Raw genomic sequence first — 20,265 nt, 5'->3', positions numbered from 1 at the left:
ATTTCTAATTTGTCCTTTTGTAATTTTTTTTTTACGTTTCATTTTCCCTTAAATAATTTTTGTCTTAAACAAACGTTACCCAGTCAACTTATCGTAGTTTTTTATGAATAAAATTTTCATTTAAAACAACAGACATTAAAACTGTATTAGTATCATCACGTTTAGATTGTTTTTGTTTTGTTATTTAATCGATAAACACTTCGATAATGTTTGCATTGGGAAATGATAAAGGAAAAAAAAATGCTAACGTTTATGTTCTCTCATTTATTTTACACATCTGTATAACTTGTCTTACTCCTTTTTTTATCTTTTTGTCCTGTAACGATATTGGTCCTTAGAGAGTGAGAGAGAAAGAGAAAAAAAAAAGATCAAGAAAAAGAAAAGGAAAGATACCCCTTCGGATATTACCAGAACGTGCCAAGGAAAGTTTTTAATATCCACCCCTTAAATTTCTTTTAACTCGTAATGATAAAAATCGTCTTGTAAAAATAATTTATTTATAGTCATCATTTCTATTTTTTTTTTATTATTACCCCTAGTATCACCTTTTATTATTATTATTGTTATTATTATTATTGTTATATGTGAAGTATATTCTATCGAAATTTTACGGGCTTTTATTTTGCTTTTTCTTTTTTCTTTTTCTTTCAAAATATTCAAACGTTTGTAAAAATAATTTATTAATAGTGATCATTTTTTTTTTTTTTTATTACCTCAAGTATCACCTTTTATTATTATTATTATTTTTATTACTATATTAAAATTGTATTTTACGAGTTGTATTTTTTAACATTCGATTTTACTATCGAAATTTTACAAGGTTTTATTTTCCTTTTTTTTTCTTCTTCCTTTTTTTTCTTCATTTTTTCAAAATTTTCGAAAGTTCGAAATTTAATTAGAAATTCCTTAATTAATCGAATAATCAAAATGCGACGAATTTAATCGACGAGTAGTATCTCTCATCGTACTTGTCCGCTACTTGACCGACAATTTCCATTAATCGGTTGAATACGTGTTTCCATGTGCGTACGTACATATGTATATATATGTATATGTGTGTGTGTGTGTGTGTATAGGTGCGTTGATACGTTTTGTTAAACTGCTTTTGAAACGTTATGGGTGAACTTCACGTACGTCAGTCGCACACGTCATTCGCACTCGTTTAATAAATATTTCCCAAACATTTGTAATATTAAACAATAAAATAGAAAAATATATATATAGATTATAATATAGTATTGAACTATACATTTTTTTTTTTTTACAAGTTAATAACAATTTTTTCACATTTTTTTTTTATTATATTTAACATTTGTTTCTTATTTAACGATTCCGAAGGAAACAAAATTAATTAAAAAATTAATTAATTATTAATAAAATTAATAAAATGATGATAAGGTCGATAAATAATTAATTAATAACATTAGCAAAATTAATTAATTAGGTTCAATTAATTAGCAAAATTTATAAAAACAATTTTTCTACAAAGGGGTAGGAGTAAGAAAAAATACAATAATCGATTTGTAATATTTCTCATAACGAGATTATTTTTTTGTATTTAAGATTGAACAATTTGTAACAATTGTTACTAGCAAAAGATTGAAAGAAAAAATAATTGTAAGTAAGAAAAAAAGAAAATTCAAGAAAATTCCTTTTGTGATATTATAATAATAACTAAAATATCAGAAAACTTTGTAAACCAAGGAAAACTTTAATCCCAATTCTTATAACAAAAACTTTATAGTTAAAAATAGTGAATATTAATTCAACGTCTTTCATTTTCATCGATTCCTTGTAGTTTCTTTTTGAAAGGTTCGTTAAAATGACTATGCAACACAACTTTACAATATCAATGTTACAATATCAACGTTACTCGATTCTCATGGAAAATGAAGAAAAGAAAAAGTTAAATACCATGAAAAATCATTATAAAAAAGTATTCTTGAACTACCATCATAAATAACAAGAGTAACAAATACATACACAAATACACACATATACATACATATTATATATATATATATATATATATATATATATATATATATATATATATATATATATATATATATATTAAATATCGTTGCTTTGATATTAAATTATTCATAACTCTAATTTTAATGTTAATAAAATTGTCTGTCTTTTTATAAACATAAATAATATAAATACCAACAAAATTATTATGAAATATCTGAGAATTAGTCAAAACAAAAATTATTAATAACCTCAAGATTTGTATGCATAATAGATTCATATATAAATTTATATTTTTTATTTAAAAATTCAGTCCAACGTTGTTGGTTTCCAATGAACTTCGAAAATACTGAAATTGTTTTTATTTTGTGTAACTTTTGGTAACTTAAAATATAGGATAGTTTTTTTTTTGCGATTATTTTGTAATTTTTCATTGCTAATTTAAAGTTTTGTTATTTAGAGGTTATCTAAGTCTCTAAGTATTCTAAATTTTCAGTAGATGGCGTTGTATCACAATTCAATTATTTGGATATATTCACGTCGTACATTTTTTTTGAGAGTTTAAGTGTGGCATAAACTAACCTCACTTTTTTTATTATAATTTACCAAATAGTTTAGAATTATATGAAATTAACATTTTAAATATATATATTTAAATTTTTTATTTAATATATACACATAAAAATTTATATGTATATACACACGCGTACATATATTAAAAATGTTCTTAAAACAGAACAACTTAGGATTTTTATGGAAATTATTTTTATTTAGTGTTGCTAATTTAAAAGTTTGTTATTTATAAGTTGTCTAAGTCTCTAAGTACTCTAAATTTTCAATAGATGGCGTTATATCAAAATTTAATTATTTGGATATATTCACGTCATTGTTTTTTTCAGAGTTTACATATAACAAAACTAACCTTACTTTTTACATTATTTCGAGTACAATTATTTTATGTATTCCATTCTAATTTTAATATTATTTCGTGTAATGTTATAATTTCCTAAAAGTTTACAATTACATTAAATAAACAATTTATAACAAATTATATATATTTAAATTTTCTATCCAATATATACACATAAAAATTCATATAGATATACACACGTGTACATATATTTAAATGTTCTTATAACAGAACAACTTAAAAGAGAACATATATAAAACTATATAGATATATATATACACACGTATACACATACATATATAGATTTTCTATATTTCTCTCTTATTCGACACGCAGTAACGCGATAATTTCCTTTTCGATTCACTCACAGTGGTGTTCACTCGAAGTACTCGAGTCCTAGTTTCGAATTCCAATAACAGTATTTCTATTCCGCAAACGATCATGGAAAGTTGTCGGCGGGGGAGTAAAGCGATTATTACCAACCGAAGGTTCGTTTCACCTGCTATCGTCGTCTGTCTCACTTTTATATCGTGAAAAGCTCACTCAACCAACTACATTCTCTCTCTCTCTCTCTCTCTCTCTCTCTCTCACTCTTTATTCTCCACCCCCGACACATATATACACACACGTCACATAGGTAGAAAAATCTCGGAGCTTCAGGAATAGAAAGAAAGGAAGAAAAATGAGAACGTTTCGTTTCTCACAAAGAGTAAAAGAGAGAAGAAAAATAAAAGGGTGCGGTAGGAAGTAGTGGAGGGGGATGGGGGTGGTTGAGTTGGGTTGGACTGGGGTAAAAAAAACATTGAAAAAGAAAGAGAGAGAGAGAGAGAGGAATAAAAGAGAAGGATAGAAAGACGAGAATCTAACTCTTCAAAATTCCATTTTATTCGTTCACGGTTTACTCGGATATGTTCGGGACAGTCGGGTTAACGTTTTGAACATCGTGAAAAGCCGATCGGCATTGCGCTCAAAAACAATGGACCGCGGAAAGCTCCAGGCTGTAAAGTGGTTGTGTTGAGATAGAAAGAGAAAGAGAATAAGGGGATGGGTACTACTGAAATAGGATGTGTGTAGATGTGTGTGGATGCATATATGTATTAGTGGTAAAGTGAGAAAGGTTTGAACGCACGTTCGCGTGCATTAATTCACGAATTAATTCACACACGTCGTCCTATGCGTTTCTCTCTTCTCCCTACACATCATTTCGATGAATAACCATATCGTTATATATAATACCCATATTCACTCTCATATGTGTATGTATGCGTGTGTGTGTATAGTATTCATTTATGTGTTCATTTAGTAACAGGAATTTAACCGGCTCGTACAATAACAAAAGACACCAAACACTCTATTGATATTTCTCTAACAATTAAAATATATTTAATAATAATTATTACAATGATTTCAATCGATAATTTAAACAAAATCATTTCGTTCATAATATTATTAATAATTGATATATAAAGATTTGAAAAAGAGAAAAAGTTATGACCACGTATTTTCAAATAAAATGAAATTGTTTGATTTTAATATTTAATTTTATTATTATATATATTGTATTATATTATTTATTTTATTATATTATATTTTAGTAGTTTATATTATATTATATTTATAAATAAATTTATATATAGTATATTATATATTATATTATATTAAATAAATAATTTAATATATTTTAAATATATTTTATTATTTAATATTTAATATTTATATTTATATATTTTAATATAATATAATATAATTTAATATAATAAATATTAAAAATATTAATATTTAAAAAATATATATATGTATATATTATATATATAATTATTTATTGTATTAAATATTTAATTTAAAGTATAAAACATAAAATATAAAAAAAATAGATAATTATCTTTTTAATTGAATTATTAATATAAATTTAGGTTTAAATGTTAGAAAATAATTTAAATTGTGATTGTGTAAAGATTTTGTAATAGACCTTGTAATAGTGCACGCAATTACGTAGCTAATTAAGAAAAATAAATAATAATTAAAACGCGAGATGTTTCATAAAATTATCATAGTGAAAATCGCATGTTTACGCATACTATTATACACATATTACTTTTATCTCTTTCTCTCTCTATCTTTCTATTTCTTTTGCGTATTTATGTAAACTTAAACCTCGAGAGAAATTCGTGCAACTTTATCTAATTTATAATAATTCACGTATCTTTCTTCCTCTATCTTTATCTATCTATCTATCTCTCTGTCTCTCTCTCTCTCTCTCTCTCTCTTACTCTTTTTCTATCTATCTGTCTCTCTCTTACTCTTTTCCTCATTTACCTCACAACGTTACTAGTTTACCTCGTTATAATTCGCTTTGCCCCAGATGGTTTTGTAAATGGCACGAACCCCTTAGTGGGGGTGGGAGGTTGGTGGGGAAAAGCTTTTCGTAAAACGAGAAAGCAAATATTCCAACACCAAATCGAATTTTCTTCCTTTTCTCTTTCTCTGTGTGTGTGTCTCTCTCTCTTGTAACAATCATTCCGAAATACGCACTGAAAATCGAATGGGAAAGAGAAGAACCACCCTGTATGGTGCCACAAGTTTCTATTAGCAACTAGATAGGAAATTAGAATATAGGATGAGTTAGATAAAGAGACACACAATATTCTGTCTCTTTCTATCCTTTTCTCTTTCTTTTTGGTCTCTTTGTAAAACGTATGAATGGAAATAAGCTTATTTACTGCAACACTGGTTAAACTATTGTTACATGTGTTTAATATTCCTCTCAAGATTCTTCAACAATTGTTTATATACAATACATAATTTTGTATATCTATTCTTTCTGTCTTCTCTTTCTATCTCTCTCTCTCTCTCTCTCTCGCTCTGTTTTAGAAATTTCAATATTGAAATAATTCAATGATTTTCACTTTGATAATCATGAAGGATTGATTTAAAAAGAAAATACTCGTGCAGCAATGAAAAGTTGTAGTAAAGTAATTATTTAAAAGAATAATAATAATAATATTTAAAGTTCTTAATAATTCTAAGGTTTGATGTGTGTGAAACGTGTTTTATATTAATAAATAGAAAATATTAATAAGTTAAATAGTTGAAAAATAATTCTTTCTTTTTTTTAATTTTATTTCAAATTATTAAAAGTTCCTTAGAATTTGTATCCATTGAATATATTTGTATATTTTTGCATTTTATATATTACTAATAATTTCAATTCAAAATAGAACAGGTTTTGCTTACAATAAATCTAACATTGCATTATAATATTCTATAAAAAAAAAAATTGAAAAAAAAAATGGTAAGATTCACAATTTTAGATTTTCCACAAAAAAGTATGTATATATATAATATATATATATATTTGATATTTTGGTAAATAAAACTTAATTTCATTTTAAAAAAATAGAAGATCCATATAATTTGTATCCATCAAATAAATTTTTATACTTTTCTATCTTAAATATAATAAACATAATAAACATAATTAAACATAATAAAACATAATTTCAATTCCAAATGGTTCACATTTTGCTGACATAAATCTTACATTATATAAAAAAAAAAAAAAAAAATAGTTACATAGTTGACAAATAATTCTTTCTTATTTTATTTCATTTCAAACAATAAAAGATCCTTAAATTTTATCCACGAAATATATTTTTTAATACTTTTATATCTTAAACATTAATAATTCCAATTCCAAATAGTTCACATTTTACTTACAATAAATCTTCAGTTCCAAATGGAACACGTTTTGTTTACAATAAATCTTACATTACATTACATAAAAAAAAAAAAAAAATAATGATAAGATTCTCATTTTTAGATTTTCCAACAAAAAAGTATACATTTGATGTTTTGGTAAAGAAAAATAGTTTAAACACTTTTAAAGTCACAATGGAAGTGAATGCGTTTAGTCGTGGCATCATTGATAACATGAGGTCTGAAGAGGGCACACCAATACACAATACAACACAACCGTTCATACACATACATACACACACAAACACACATTTTAAAACGATATCAACATCGAACCCTTTTTGTTCAAGATTTATGTTCCTTAACTTTTCTCCTCGCGACAAGACACGCTGTCGTTTTTCTTATCTTTTGCCGAAGGAAACCGGACGAGAAGGTTCATTGCTGACGTAACTAAGTTGCTAAAGGTGATACTTCGTCTTGTGTTATCATATTTTCTTTTTTTTTTTTTATTCTTCTTCTTCTTCTTCTTCTTCCTTATTTTTATTTTTCTTTTGGTTTTGTTTTTTTTTCCCTTCGTTCTAAAAATTTAGAAAAAAAAGTCTTCGTTACATTTTCAAACGCAAGTGTCACAATTTCTTTCTTTTTTATATTTGTCTTATTTCTATTTTTTTTTTTTTTTTTTTACGATAAAACTTAACCAATCGTAAAGTTTGAAACATCAAACTTTTTTATCGTGAAAGAAGAAAATTGTTTCTAATACAGGAAATATAAAATAGTGCACAGGATTTGTTGATTCTATGCAATTAGTATACAAACATATGCACTTGCATGTATATCATTGTATGTGTGTGTGTGTGTGTGTTGTGTGTTTGTGTATTTGGTGTTTGTCTTTTGTGTATTTAATTCTATCTCTATCTATATTTCTCTCTCACTTACTCACTCACTCTTATTTCCTGTTTTTCTCTCGTTTTCTCTTTTCTTTTATCTCTTTCCCTTTAATGGTTGAACTTGTACAGGAAAAATGCAGTTAGGATTTTAACGTAGTACATATGTAGCTAAAGTAGGTAATTTCTTACATATGTAGACGTCGTAAGATACGAGTGAACGTCATTTACGCGTGTACCGTATGTCGGCCGATGCAACGGTAAGATTTTCAAGAGTAGGGGGAGTAAAAAAGAATAAAAGATAAAAGAAAGATAGAAAAAGTATGAAACAGAGAGAAAAAAAGAAAGAAAATTAATCGTCGAGTTAATATGAAAATTTGATTAATTTCTCATTTTTTTAATTTAATTTTAATATTAATTTTAATAATAATTAATTAATATTTAATTTAATATAATTAATTTAATAATTAATATTATTAATAATAATATTAAAATAATATAGTTAATATAAATATTAATAATAATATATGTTAATTATTTTATTTGTAATTGAATTTTAGAAATTTATATTAATTATATTACTATTAATATTAATTTTATAATAAATAATTAATATTTAATTTAATAATTTATCTTAATTTTAATATTATAATTTAATATTAATATAATATAATTAATATATATAATTTATATATAAATATTAATATTAATGTATTTAATTTTTTTTTATTTTTAATTGAATTTTAGAAATTCTCATTAAATATTCTCTTTAATTATATTTTTCTTTTTTTTTTTCATTTTTTTCTTTTTTTCTCTAAACTCGTAACTCGTTACACGACTTCAGTGAAATATCATTTTGACAAATTTCTCATCGTAATTTTCTCTTAAGAATAAAGAAAATAAAAGAGAAAGTAAGGGAGGTGAGGTGAAGATTAATGAAAAGCTTCATAGAAATATATTTTATCTGGAATAACACGCAATAAGTATTAGTACGAGTTCGCGAACATTCTCTTACAATTAATAAAACTGAAATTCTTTTATTCGAATCTTTTGCTTTCGTGATAACAACTTCAGTTTATCCTTACCGAAGGACTCCAAAAATAAGATGAAAAAAATTTCTCGTCTAAAGTAAATATAATAATTAATCAAAATTGTTAGAAAGAAAGAAAAATTATTATTTATTTTTCTTTTTTTCTTTTAAATCATTTGTAAAATTCTCTAATTCATCTGTATATGTTTGTGTGTGCATGTGTGCTTTAATATTAATTGATTTTATTTATGAACAAGGAAAAGAAGGAATAAAAAAAAAAAGAGAAGAAGATATAGATATTAATCGTTTTACACTTCGTATTTTATATAAGAATCATTATTTTTAATTTTGTAATATACGTCGTTGTCACTCGTCACGTGATTAAATAATTATTCGTAATAACAGGAAACGTAAGAAAACAAATAGGCGATAATTTTTCTTCGAACGAATTATAAAAATGATAAAAATGTATTCTACTTTTGTTAATTTTAATTGACTTTTATTTCACAATCAAAATTAATCGTTTTCGTATTATTTTAATCACAAATACACACATACACATATTGTGTTATAAATAATATAACTTTGACAATATATATATATATATATATATATATATATATATATATATATATATATATATTTTATATTTTTCTAGATAATAAAAGAAGAAATTGAATATAAAAAAAAAAATAGTTAAAGATTGAAACGTTTTAATTTCATAAAAACAATACACTCATTATTTTAAAATAGAATTCAATGTTGTATCTAAAGTAGTATCGAAAAACAATAAAAATAAAAACAAAAATAAGAATAAAAATAAGAATAAAAAGAATAAGAAGAAGAAATTACAAATAATGTTACTATATAAAAAGAAAAAAAATTAAATACCAAAAAAAAAATAAAGAATTGAAACGTTTTAATGTCATAGAAACAATAACAGCTCGTTATTTCAAATATTAATAAATATTTAATAATGAATAATAAAAAATCAAATAATATTGTAACTAAAGTAGTATCGAAGAAAAGTAATTTTACTGTATAAAAAAAATGAAATTAAATAAAAAAAAAAAAGAAATAAAGAATTGAAACGTTTTCATTTTATAAAAACAATACAATCATAATTACAAAGTAGGAATACAAAATTGAATCTAATTCGATCAAAATTGTATCGAAGCAAAAATAAAAATAAAAATAAGAATAAAAATAATAAGAAAAAGAAATTATGGTATAATTTTTCTAAAGAAAAAAAAACCAAAAAGAAATTAAACATTAAAAAAAAAAAAAAATAAAGAATTGAAACGTTTTAATTTCATAGAAACAATACAACACTGATAATTTCAAAGTAGAATCTAAAAATTGTATTTAAAGTACTATCGAAGAAAAAATCAACATAAAAATAACAATAAGAATAATAACTAAGAACAAATTACTAGTAATAATACGGTAAAAGTTGATTTACATTGGAAAAGACAGGATCAAGAAATGATATATAACTACTTTTCTTTTCGTTTGACTGAAACACGCGGCATCTTTGGTTATTCAAAGTAACAAATCATTATCTTCCTCTATCTTTCTCTTTCTCTCTTATATTCTTCAAGTGGTCGTTAAAAAATCCTACTCGTCAGACGACGTATCTTCTTCTTCTTATATTTTTTTTTTTCTTATTTTTCTTCTTCTTCTTCTTCTTCTTCTTTTGATTTTGATCTCTCTGTCTCTTTCTCGTTGATTACACCGATGTAACATGCAACAAGAAGTGTACACTATGAGATGCTGCAATAAAAGAAAGAAAGAAAAAAAACAAGAAATAGATATAAAAGAAGAGGAAAGAATGAAAAAGGGGGGAGGAGGGTTGAGGAGGGGCAAGGGGGGGAAAGAAAGGGGTAAACACAAGGCGTCATATATACATACTTAAGTGCACAAAATCTCTCTCGTTTTACACACAAAGGCTTTCGCCCCCATACCATTGTCTCTTTTTTTTATTTTTATTTTTTTTTGCGTTTCAACAACTTTTAAATAACCCCCTGCTTCATTTGTGACACTTTGTAATGTCTTGAAAAAAAAAAAAAGAAAAAAAAAAACTAACAACATTTGTGTAACGTAAAAAAGTAAATTTAAATAATGGGGGATTATTAAGTTAAGGACAATGTAAATTGCATTGTTTCTTTATTTTATTTTTCTTTTTTTCGTGATAAAAATTTAATTGTGTTCGTAAAGTTAAATAAATGAACAAAAATTATTGGATATAAAAGAGAGATTTTTATTTATAATTAAAAAAAAAAAAAAAAATGTGCGTTACGCGTATTTTTTCTTTTGCCCACGTTTTTTTTCTCAATGCATTACTTGATTGGTTGTTCATCAACTTTTCGAATGTATAATAGAAATAAAACAAGAAAATAACCAATTTTAGATTGTTTATCGATCGATCGAGTTTACTTTGAATTTTGTTCATAGTAAAGTGAAAAAAAAAAAAAAAAAACTTTTCAACACTCACAACGTTTTTATACTTATTCAGAAAATTAATAAAAGTTTAACTGCAAAATATGAAAGTCAATATTTTGTCAAAGTCACCAACATATATTTCATTTATATTGAATTTCTTTCTTTTTGTTTGTTTTTTTGTTTGTTTATTTGTTTAGTATCTAAAATATCTATTTTTGTATTTTCTATTAGTTTATCGATGAAAAATATTCGCATTTGATTGCAAAAAAAAAAAAAAGGAAATCGTTTCGACGAAGTTATTTAAAATTGGGTCAAAAGTTTTTAGCTGATTTTAAAAATCTATTACTTTTTCTTTTTTTATTTTTTATTTTTTTTTTTATTTTTTATACTTCGACCCTTATTCAACCTTATTTTCTTTTTTTTTCTTTTTTTTACATAGAAAAAAAGTTTCCACGTTGGTACTTTTTCGATTTGGATCTATAAAAAAAAAAAAAAAGAAAAAAAGGTAAAGCAAAAGAAATTAGACTAAAAAGTTTCGAGGAAAAGGGAAGTAATTGATTTTGAAAACTACGGGTCTAATATGTAAGAAACTTTAATCCCCAGTTTTCTATATTTCTCATCATCACAATTTTTATTTTTCATATATGTATTAGTTTCTTTTTTTTTAATCCAATAAAACAAAGTTCAATCTTATCTTATCACAGGAAATGTCCGATAATAATTCGGTAAAGAAATATATTTGAAAATGATAACACAAATATATGACACGTGTTGCAGTATTAAATCAGATATTTCAATGACATGTTTACCCTGTTTTTATTATTATTATGATTATTATTATTTTATTGATTGAACTCTAAAATTAAAAAAAAAAAAAACCTTTGTAAACATTGTATCTTCCTTTTTCAAACATAATATTAATAATAATAATAAAGAAATATATTTGAAAAAGATAACACATGCATATGATACGTGTAGCAATGTAACATTAAATCAGATATTACAATGAAATGTTCACCCTATGTTTATTATTATTATTATTATTTTATTAATTGAACTCTTAGGTTTTAAAAAATACCTTTGCAAACGTTGTATCTTTCTTTAAAAAAAAAATAATAATAATAATAAAGATATATATTTGGAAAAGGTAACACATATATGTAACACGTGTTGCAGTATAATCATAAATCAGATGTTTCAATGAAGTATTCACCCTACTTTTATTATTATTATTATTATTTTATTGATTGAATTCTAAAGTTTAAAAAAAATATTCTTGTAAACGTTGTATCTTCCTTTTTCAAACATAATAATAATAATAAAGGAATATATTTGAAAATGATAACACAAATATATAACACGCGTTGCAATGTAATATTAAATCACATATTTCAATAATATGTTCACCTTATTATTTTTATTATTATTATTATTTTATTGATTGAACTTTAAGGTTTGAAAAAAAATATTCTTGTAAACGTTGTATCTTCCATTTTCAAACATATTCGAGTATAAATGCTATGATCTCTTTTATATACGTAAATAACACAGAGATATTATTGAGATATTCATGAGAATCGAATAGAAAAGTGTTATGGTACTATACTAACCGATTCTACTACTTTGCTGTCAACATCTGGGTCGAGTTAGATTCAAAAGCTTTCGTTCAAAGATGTGTTACTTTTAAAAAAGCTTCGAATCTTCAAAGATTTATCAGATAGCTCTCTTTTTCCTTTGCATTTAACACGAATTCAACTTTGAGTTTAATTCAACGTGTAAATCTCTACTTATTCATTCGTTTTGAGCATTGCTATGATATTGTTGATACATCATTGTGCATTATCATATAAAAGATTTATCTGCAATGATAACATTTATGTTAAAATTGTGAATTGTAAAAATAGTTAAATAGTATTACGATAAAGTCTTAGGTTCTATTAGCTTTTTAATATTTATTTGTGTATAATTTTTGTCCTTTGATATTTCAAGTATTGATTTGTTATCTTTTTTATGATAATTTAGAACTTTTGAAATCTTGAAACATTTATATACAATATTTATATAATTTATATTTTATTCTTCTATCTTTTTCTCTCTGTTTTTTTTTTTTCACGAATAAACATTTTTTATTTTTATTTTATTATTATGCACTAAAATCTCTGGAAACAAAATTCAACTTAGAAAATATATTATAATATAATATTTTTAATATTTACAATTAATTATATATATATATAATAAATTTAATAATATATAATATTATTAATAATTATTTATTTATATTTATTAATTATTATTATTATTATGTATTATTAAATTTATAAAATAATTATTAATATTAAATTTTATAATTGCAATTATTTAATATTTTATAATTATATTTATTAAATAATTATTTTACAAATATTATTTATAAATTTAATAATATATAATATTATTATATATTATATATATTTATATATATATATTTAATATATAATATATTTTATAATATTATTATATGAAGTTTTTCAAATATGTGCATGTATATAATATGCGTGTGAAAAATAATTTTAAAAAAACAAACAAACAAACAAACCAACACGAAAACGTAAAAAAATATTTCTTTTTTTTCTTTTTCCTTTTTATTTTTATTTTTGGTGGTGGTAATAGTATTGGTAGAAAGGATAAAGGATGTAATAAGAAAAACATGTTAGGGTAGGCAAGTGCTAGTGCAACGTCTATCTGTTTTGACACTTGTAATGCAATTACTTTGACCTGTCTTTCTCTTATCCTGTAGTTTCCTTTACTTCTTCTTCTTCTTCTTCTTCTTCTTCCTTCGTTTTCTTTTTCTTCTTCTTCTTTAACGTACTCACGTTTGTCTTTGCAACGGCTCTTTACCGTGTGTCAGACGTCAAAAGATAAAAAGAGTAAGAAATAAAGTAAAGAAAGAGTGAGTGAGTAAAAATGAAACAAAACGAAACTAAACGAAAGACAAGAATAATCCGAAAAACGTAAGAAACATTTTCTTTCAACCCCCCACCCCCACATCCACCCTTCTCTCTCTCTCTCTCTCTCTCTCTCTCTCTCTCTCTCTCTCTCTCTCTCTCTCTCTCTCTCTCTCTCTCTTATCAACTCATACGAGTTTTCTTTTTCTCCTTTAATGAAAAAAAAAGCACACACACACAAATCCACAAAAGACAAAAAAGAGGTAGGGGTGAGGGATAAATTAACAAAGATAGAAAAAGAGAGAAAAAAAAAGAAAAAAAAAGCTTTCTCATTTATTGACCACCCCCGTTGTATTTTTCGCCCCCGATTTGTCGTCCCATTACATCGCGAGAAATGAGATCGAGTAAGAAATAAGAAAGAGTCATTTTAACTGTGAGAATTAGGGATAGGGTATTGGAAAGAAGAAGAAGAAAAAAAGAAAAAGAGAGAAAAAAAAGTAAATTTTATTCTCGAGATAGAAAAAGGATCTTAGAAATTTATTTTAGAAATGAATTTCGGTATTACGCCGTTTCTTTCTTTTTTTTTTTTTTTTTATTTCTCTCATTTAAAAAACTCTTACGAAATTGAAATCGTAAGATGTGCAAATGAAATTATTTATTTGATTTATATCTTATCATTTATATTTATTTGAAAATTATCTAAAGAAATGACTGAACAAATTTTTTTATAGTTAATTGAAAAAGATATAATTGAAAGTAATTTGTTTATAAAAAAAAAATTCGAAAAAACCAAATAAAAGTTTGAAGAACTTTATAGAAAAAAAATATAATTGAAAGTAATTATTTTTATTAATTAAGAATTTGAAAAAAAAAAAAAAAAACATTTCAAATAAAACAAGCTTCAATTTGAATAGCAAATAACAGTGTAAATGTAAAAAAAAATAAACAAAGCAAACGACGTGTATTAAAAAAAAAGTTCCACGTTTTAAAATTTAAAATGAATCATAGGAGACATTATATCAATCGAAAAAACAATTATTATTATTATTATTATTATTTGTTTTTTTTTTTTTTTTTTTTTAATGAAAAATTAAGAAGAAAATACTTTTGCATTTTATGCAAAACTAAATCTTATCATAGTAGGATAAATCTGGCAAAAAGGATTGAAGTTGTTCCACGTTTTCGCGTTAAAATGCCTGCGAAATTGGTTGTACAAGTCTCAAAAGATAGACAGAGATAGAGAGATTTAGATTTTAGAGAGAGTGAGAGAGAGATGGAAATAAAGCTCATAAGTAAAGTTACGTTTCTCGAGGCAAGGACAAGCTGTAGATATTAGGGTCTGATGGCAAACACCGTGTAAGGGTTGGTACTATTGCTATGGTTACTTAAAAGCAGTTAACTTCTTGGTGATATTCTCGAACTAGCAGATACATGCATATACATATACATACATATATATATCGAACTTATTATAGTAGTCAAAAGGTTACATTTGCTAAGATAGAAATTCACTATAATTGGAATAACCATATCTTTCGGGATTAAATTTTGTTTACTTATCATCGTATTTTTTTTTCTTATTTTATTTTTTATATCATTGATAAAATTATCAACATTTATTGCAATTAAAATTATGTGTGTGTGTGTGTGTGTGTATGTAATAATTATTTACGAAGATTGTAAGATCTTAGCAGATTAAATTTTTTGTTTAAAAAGAAATATACTACCATAGAGAATAATTTTCCTCTTTAAAGAGGATTAATAATTCTTGAATCAATAGAAACGTGGAAATAGTTGAGAACCTAAGTTCATTATGTGACATTATACAAACACAATCCCCCTATTTCCTACCCACCAATGTAGATATTTGTAATTACAAGAAAGAAAGATACGATTTAATTATTTGTATCGAAGATTTGAACAATATCTCATGTCAAAAAGAATCACTGAGTTTTCTGTATATAGATTATCTTATCTGCTGAATTAATTTTCACAACAGTACAGTGTTCATGCAACTAAAAAAAACAAAAAAAAAACATTTCAATTACATTTATCTATAAAAAGAAAAGAAAATCTCTTTTGTACAAATTAACTTCATTTCTCACATTTATAAAAACCAGGTATAGTAATTTATTTTTTAATTGATTATTTTTTTTTAAATTAAATAAACCAACATATATATATATATATATAGATAGAATAAAAACGTTTGTATAGAAGAGAGAAGGTAGAAAAAGAGTGGTGAAGAAAAATTCGATGGGAAATTGCCAGCCTGTTGCAGTATCTGTTGCTCGATCACTATTACAGAAAACCATTCTACCTACCTTTATATATACACTTATACGTTCCCATATATACACACACACAAACACACATATACTTATATACCCATATATTTAAAATTATTATATATATTATATATTAATTATATATTATTATATGTATAAAATTATATAAATATAATTATAATATTCTTCATATTAATAAATATTTATATATTAATATAAAAATTATTTAATTTCATTTAATTTTATTTAATTAATAATTAATTTAACCTAATTCAATTATTTAATTTATTAATATAAATATAAATATTTATTAGCATAAAAAATATTATATTAATATTAATAATAAATTAATATAAAATATAAAAAAATATATATTAATTTAAAATTAAATTAATGTAAAATATATAAAATGAAAAATTAATTAAACTAATTTTAAAATTTTTAATTTTCAAAATATAATTTTATATTGTATTAATATTTATATAATTATTATAATTTATTATATATAAATATGGTAACATAAATATTATATATATATAAAATTAAATTAAATATATATATATAAACTTCACTATAGTTTTGGTTCACAATAGTTATAGCAAAGTTGAGCCTGTAGCAATATCAAAGGCAAAGCTCATGGAATCTAGAATGTTTTGGATTAACGCTAGAGCCCACAATTACGTCGGCTTTTACCGATCACAACCTGTACAGCTTCAGGGCAATGCGCTTCATCTATCTACAGCTTTTCTTCCTCTCTCTAACTCACTCATTCATTCCCTTAGTCACTCACTTTATCCAGTAGTAGCATATGCGGAATTAGTCGAGCTAGTAATTCGGCTAATAGCAGGACTCTCTCTATTATAGCCAACCAAACTAGCTTCTATTTCCTTCTAACTCACTCATTCACTTACTCACAGATCACCCCACACATAGCCTTCTTACACACATCAATCACACACATAAAGACGCGTATATATACACGCTTTCTTATATTCCTTCTAACTCACTCATTCACTTCCACACAGATCATCACCCTACACATAGTTCTCCATACACGAACGCATACACATAGAGACACGTATACATACATGCTTTTTTATACTCGTACAATTCACAAGCATCAGGGATCGACAGAGGTAAATTATCATCACTAGAATGTTCTTCATCTTCTTCCTTCAACCACCTAACGGCTCAAAATATTAAAGCAATGAAAAAAGATTCTCGGTTATCATCAGACCATATTTATCCCCCGTTATACGGGGCTAGGGGTACTTAACTTTAATTCCGTTAAATGCCCATATCTATACTTAACCATCACCTATCTAGCCTGAGTCTTAACGTTTACGAGGGGATATACTCGATAAAGTAAATAAAAGCAAGGTAAAACGGGGTAGTGGTGGGGAAATACGGGGGGGTTGTATTATTCCTTAGCATGCTTTTATAAACATGAGTTTGGATGAAAAAATGTAATACTCAAACCTTTTTGGGTTCTACAGGGATATTATATCTTAACATTCTTTTTTTATTACGAGTTTATTATCTTTTGTTTCTTTTTTTTTTTTTTTTTATTAGAAAAATGGGGAGGAAAGCTCGTAAAACCTTCGCTCGGTGTCATTTGTGTATGTGTGTGTGTGTGTGTGTCTTCTTTTTTTATTTTTGTCTTAGTATGCATCTAACAGGATGAAAAATATTTAAATTTAAATACCTTAAATATCTTCGTTGTTTATATTTTTAGGAGGTGGTAGGGGGATGGGGAACGGGGGATAAATTTGTAATGCAAAGTTACATGATTTGAATAGCTAGTAATGGTGTTGATAAGATATAGTTATCTTTGTAACTAATAGTATTAAAATAAATTTTTATTATATATATATATATATATAGTATATATTTAGTATTATATATATATTATATAATGTAATACTAAATAATAATAAAAAATATTTAGTATTATATATATTGTATAATATAATACTAAATTACTATTTATGTAGTATTTATTCTATATTATTATTATATCATATATAATACTATACTAAATAATATATATTTATTATATAATATAATATATATAATATAATATATAAAATAATTATATTATATATATTACAATATATTATACACCAAATATATATAGTATAGTATTATATACATATATATAGTATATAATATATTATAAAATATAATATTATAATAATATATATAATATTATTATTATAATAAATAAAAAATTATTATAATACTATTATATAATAATTTAGAATAATTTTTGTTTTATTGTATTATTATATTTTTTTTTTTTTGACAAGATATTAATTATATAATAAATTATTTTTTAAAATATTTTAATCTAAACATATACATTAAGTTTTTTTTTTCTATTAATTATCATAAACAAACGTAGATATTATTAAAGTATTTCAATTTGAATGTTACATCCTGTATACAACAAAAATGTGATAAATACTTGCATATACTACTTGGTAGTAGTAGTAATACTTCATTGGAAGGTCAACAACATTTTCTTATTTTTTTAAAGGGCCATTAATATAAAACGCATATATATATATAGTATATCGTATAGTATCGTATACTACACATGAATAAACTATAAAAAAAGAAGAAAAATAGGAAGAAGAAATTGATAACTGTTCTGAGTTTGAAAACACAAGACCAGATAAGGAAGAAGAAAAAGAAGAAGAAAAAGAAAAAAGAAGAGGAGTAGGAGGAATAGAAAAAGAGGAAATAGTAGAAGGGGGGAGACATTTGTGAATAAATTAAATATCGCCTAATTGCGTCTAAATTGGCGCATAAGCGATAAACAAAATAATAGCAACGATATCGGAAATAAAGAACAAAGATAAGAGGAAAATTGATATTTCCTCAAAGAACTTATTAGTAAGTTCTTCAACGGGAGACGGACAGAGAACAACCATGTTGGCTTGCGTATATCCTGCGGAAAACTTCAAAACCAAGACGGTTACTGTTAAATTACGTCATGGAAGATCAAGGAGAAAGCCGAAACTGTTGTCTGTTAAGGAGAAACTTCCGGATTGCAAGGAACCCGATGCCAATGAGAATGCTCGCTTCGAGAATGAGGTAAGAACCTTACGAGTATGTGTGTGTATGTATGGATGTATGTATTTATGTATGTATATGTGTATGCTAAGAAAAGGGTAGAAGGGCCTTAAGGGGGACACACGATCCACAAAGCGAATACAATTTATTTACGTGTGTGTATCTGTGTATATGTGTATGTAAAAGGTATGTACGAATATATAATTATGTATATTATATATATATTTATGTATTCGTACAATTATGTATATATATATATATATATATATATATATATATATATATATATATATATATATATTTTTTTTTTTCTTTGTATGTGAAATGATCTTCTTGACAAAACCAAACCCACCCTTTTCTTCTTCCTACTCCCAATACACCATTTAACGCTCAAAGTTTCAACCTATTTAACTTACTTGCAAAAAGAAGGAAATACTATCTCTTTCTCTTTCTGTATGTGTGTGTGTGTGTATGTCTCTTTGTTAAAATAATAAGATACAAAAGGAGACTACTCATTATTATAATCTCATAATCGCGTCTTATTCTCATAATTATGTGGACTCGTGAAATGAAGTAAAGAATAAAATGATGATGCCAGAATTATATCTTCTCTACTAAGACATAACCTACCGTAAAAAACTATATCAAAGGGATAATTCTCTCTTAGGTGTTAATAAAAGAGGATAATTAAGAATTTATAAAACTATATATATATATATATATATATATATATATAGTTTCTAGTGGAAGAAGAAACTTGAAACGACGACTTAATAAAAAGAAACTGTGTCTCTTTACTCTCATCAAAGTACTATCTAATATTCTTTTTATTATACTTTTAATTCCTACTTTCTTATTTTTTCTTTAGTCTTCTCTTAGAATTGGATCCTTTCTTTTGTGTAACTTGGACCTTGGTCTGTCTATCTGTCTGTCTGTCTGTCTGTCTGTCTGTCTGTCTGTCTATCTATCTGTCTGTCTTTGAATCGAGTTGGTCTCTCAAAACGCATACAAACATACATACTTATACAAAGATGCT

At 24.6% G+C, this 20,265-nt stretch overlaps 1 protein-coding gene across 5 annotated transcripts in view; it reads left to right on the top strand.

The window, feature by feature from the left end:
* LOC107070338 (uncharacterized) overlaps window positions 1-20,265 on the top strand; it is a 143,131-nt gene that overhangs the window by 79,866 nt on the left and 43,000 nt on the right. For 2 of the 5 annotated variants that reach the window (XM_089170523.1, XM_089170524.1), the window contains exon 2: window positions 18,691-19,250. The exons of the other annotated variants lie outside the window; for them this stretch is intronic. In XM_089170523.1, coding sequence (XP_089026649.1) covers window positions 19,086-19,250 — 165 coding nt within the window. In that variant the 5' untranslated portion in view covers window positions 18,691-19,085. The remainder of the gene's footprint in view (window positions 1-18,690; window positions 19,251-20,265) is intronic. 5 annotated transcript variants of the gene reach the window in all.

Source organism: Polistes dominula, unplaced genomic scaffold, assembly GCF_049000335.1.
Source record: "Polistes dominula isolate Pdom_NZ unplaced genomic scaffold, Pdom_raw_medaka contig_15, whole genome shotgun sequence".
Classification (NCBI taxonomy): Eukaryota; Metazoa; Arthropoda; class Insecta; order Hymenoptera; family Vespidae; genus Polistes; species Polistes dominula.
Note: the sequence above shows the minus strand (reverse complement) of the source record. Positions and strands in the feature narration are given on the sequence as shown.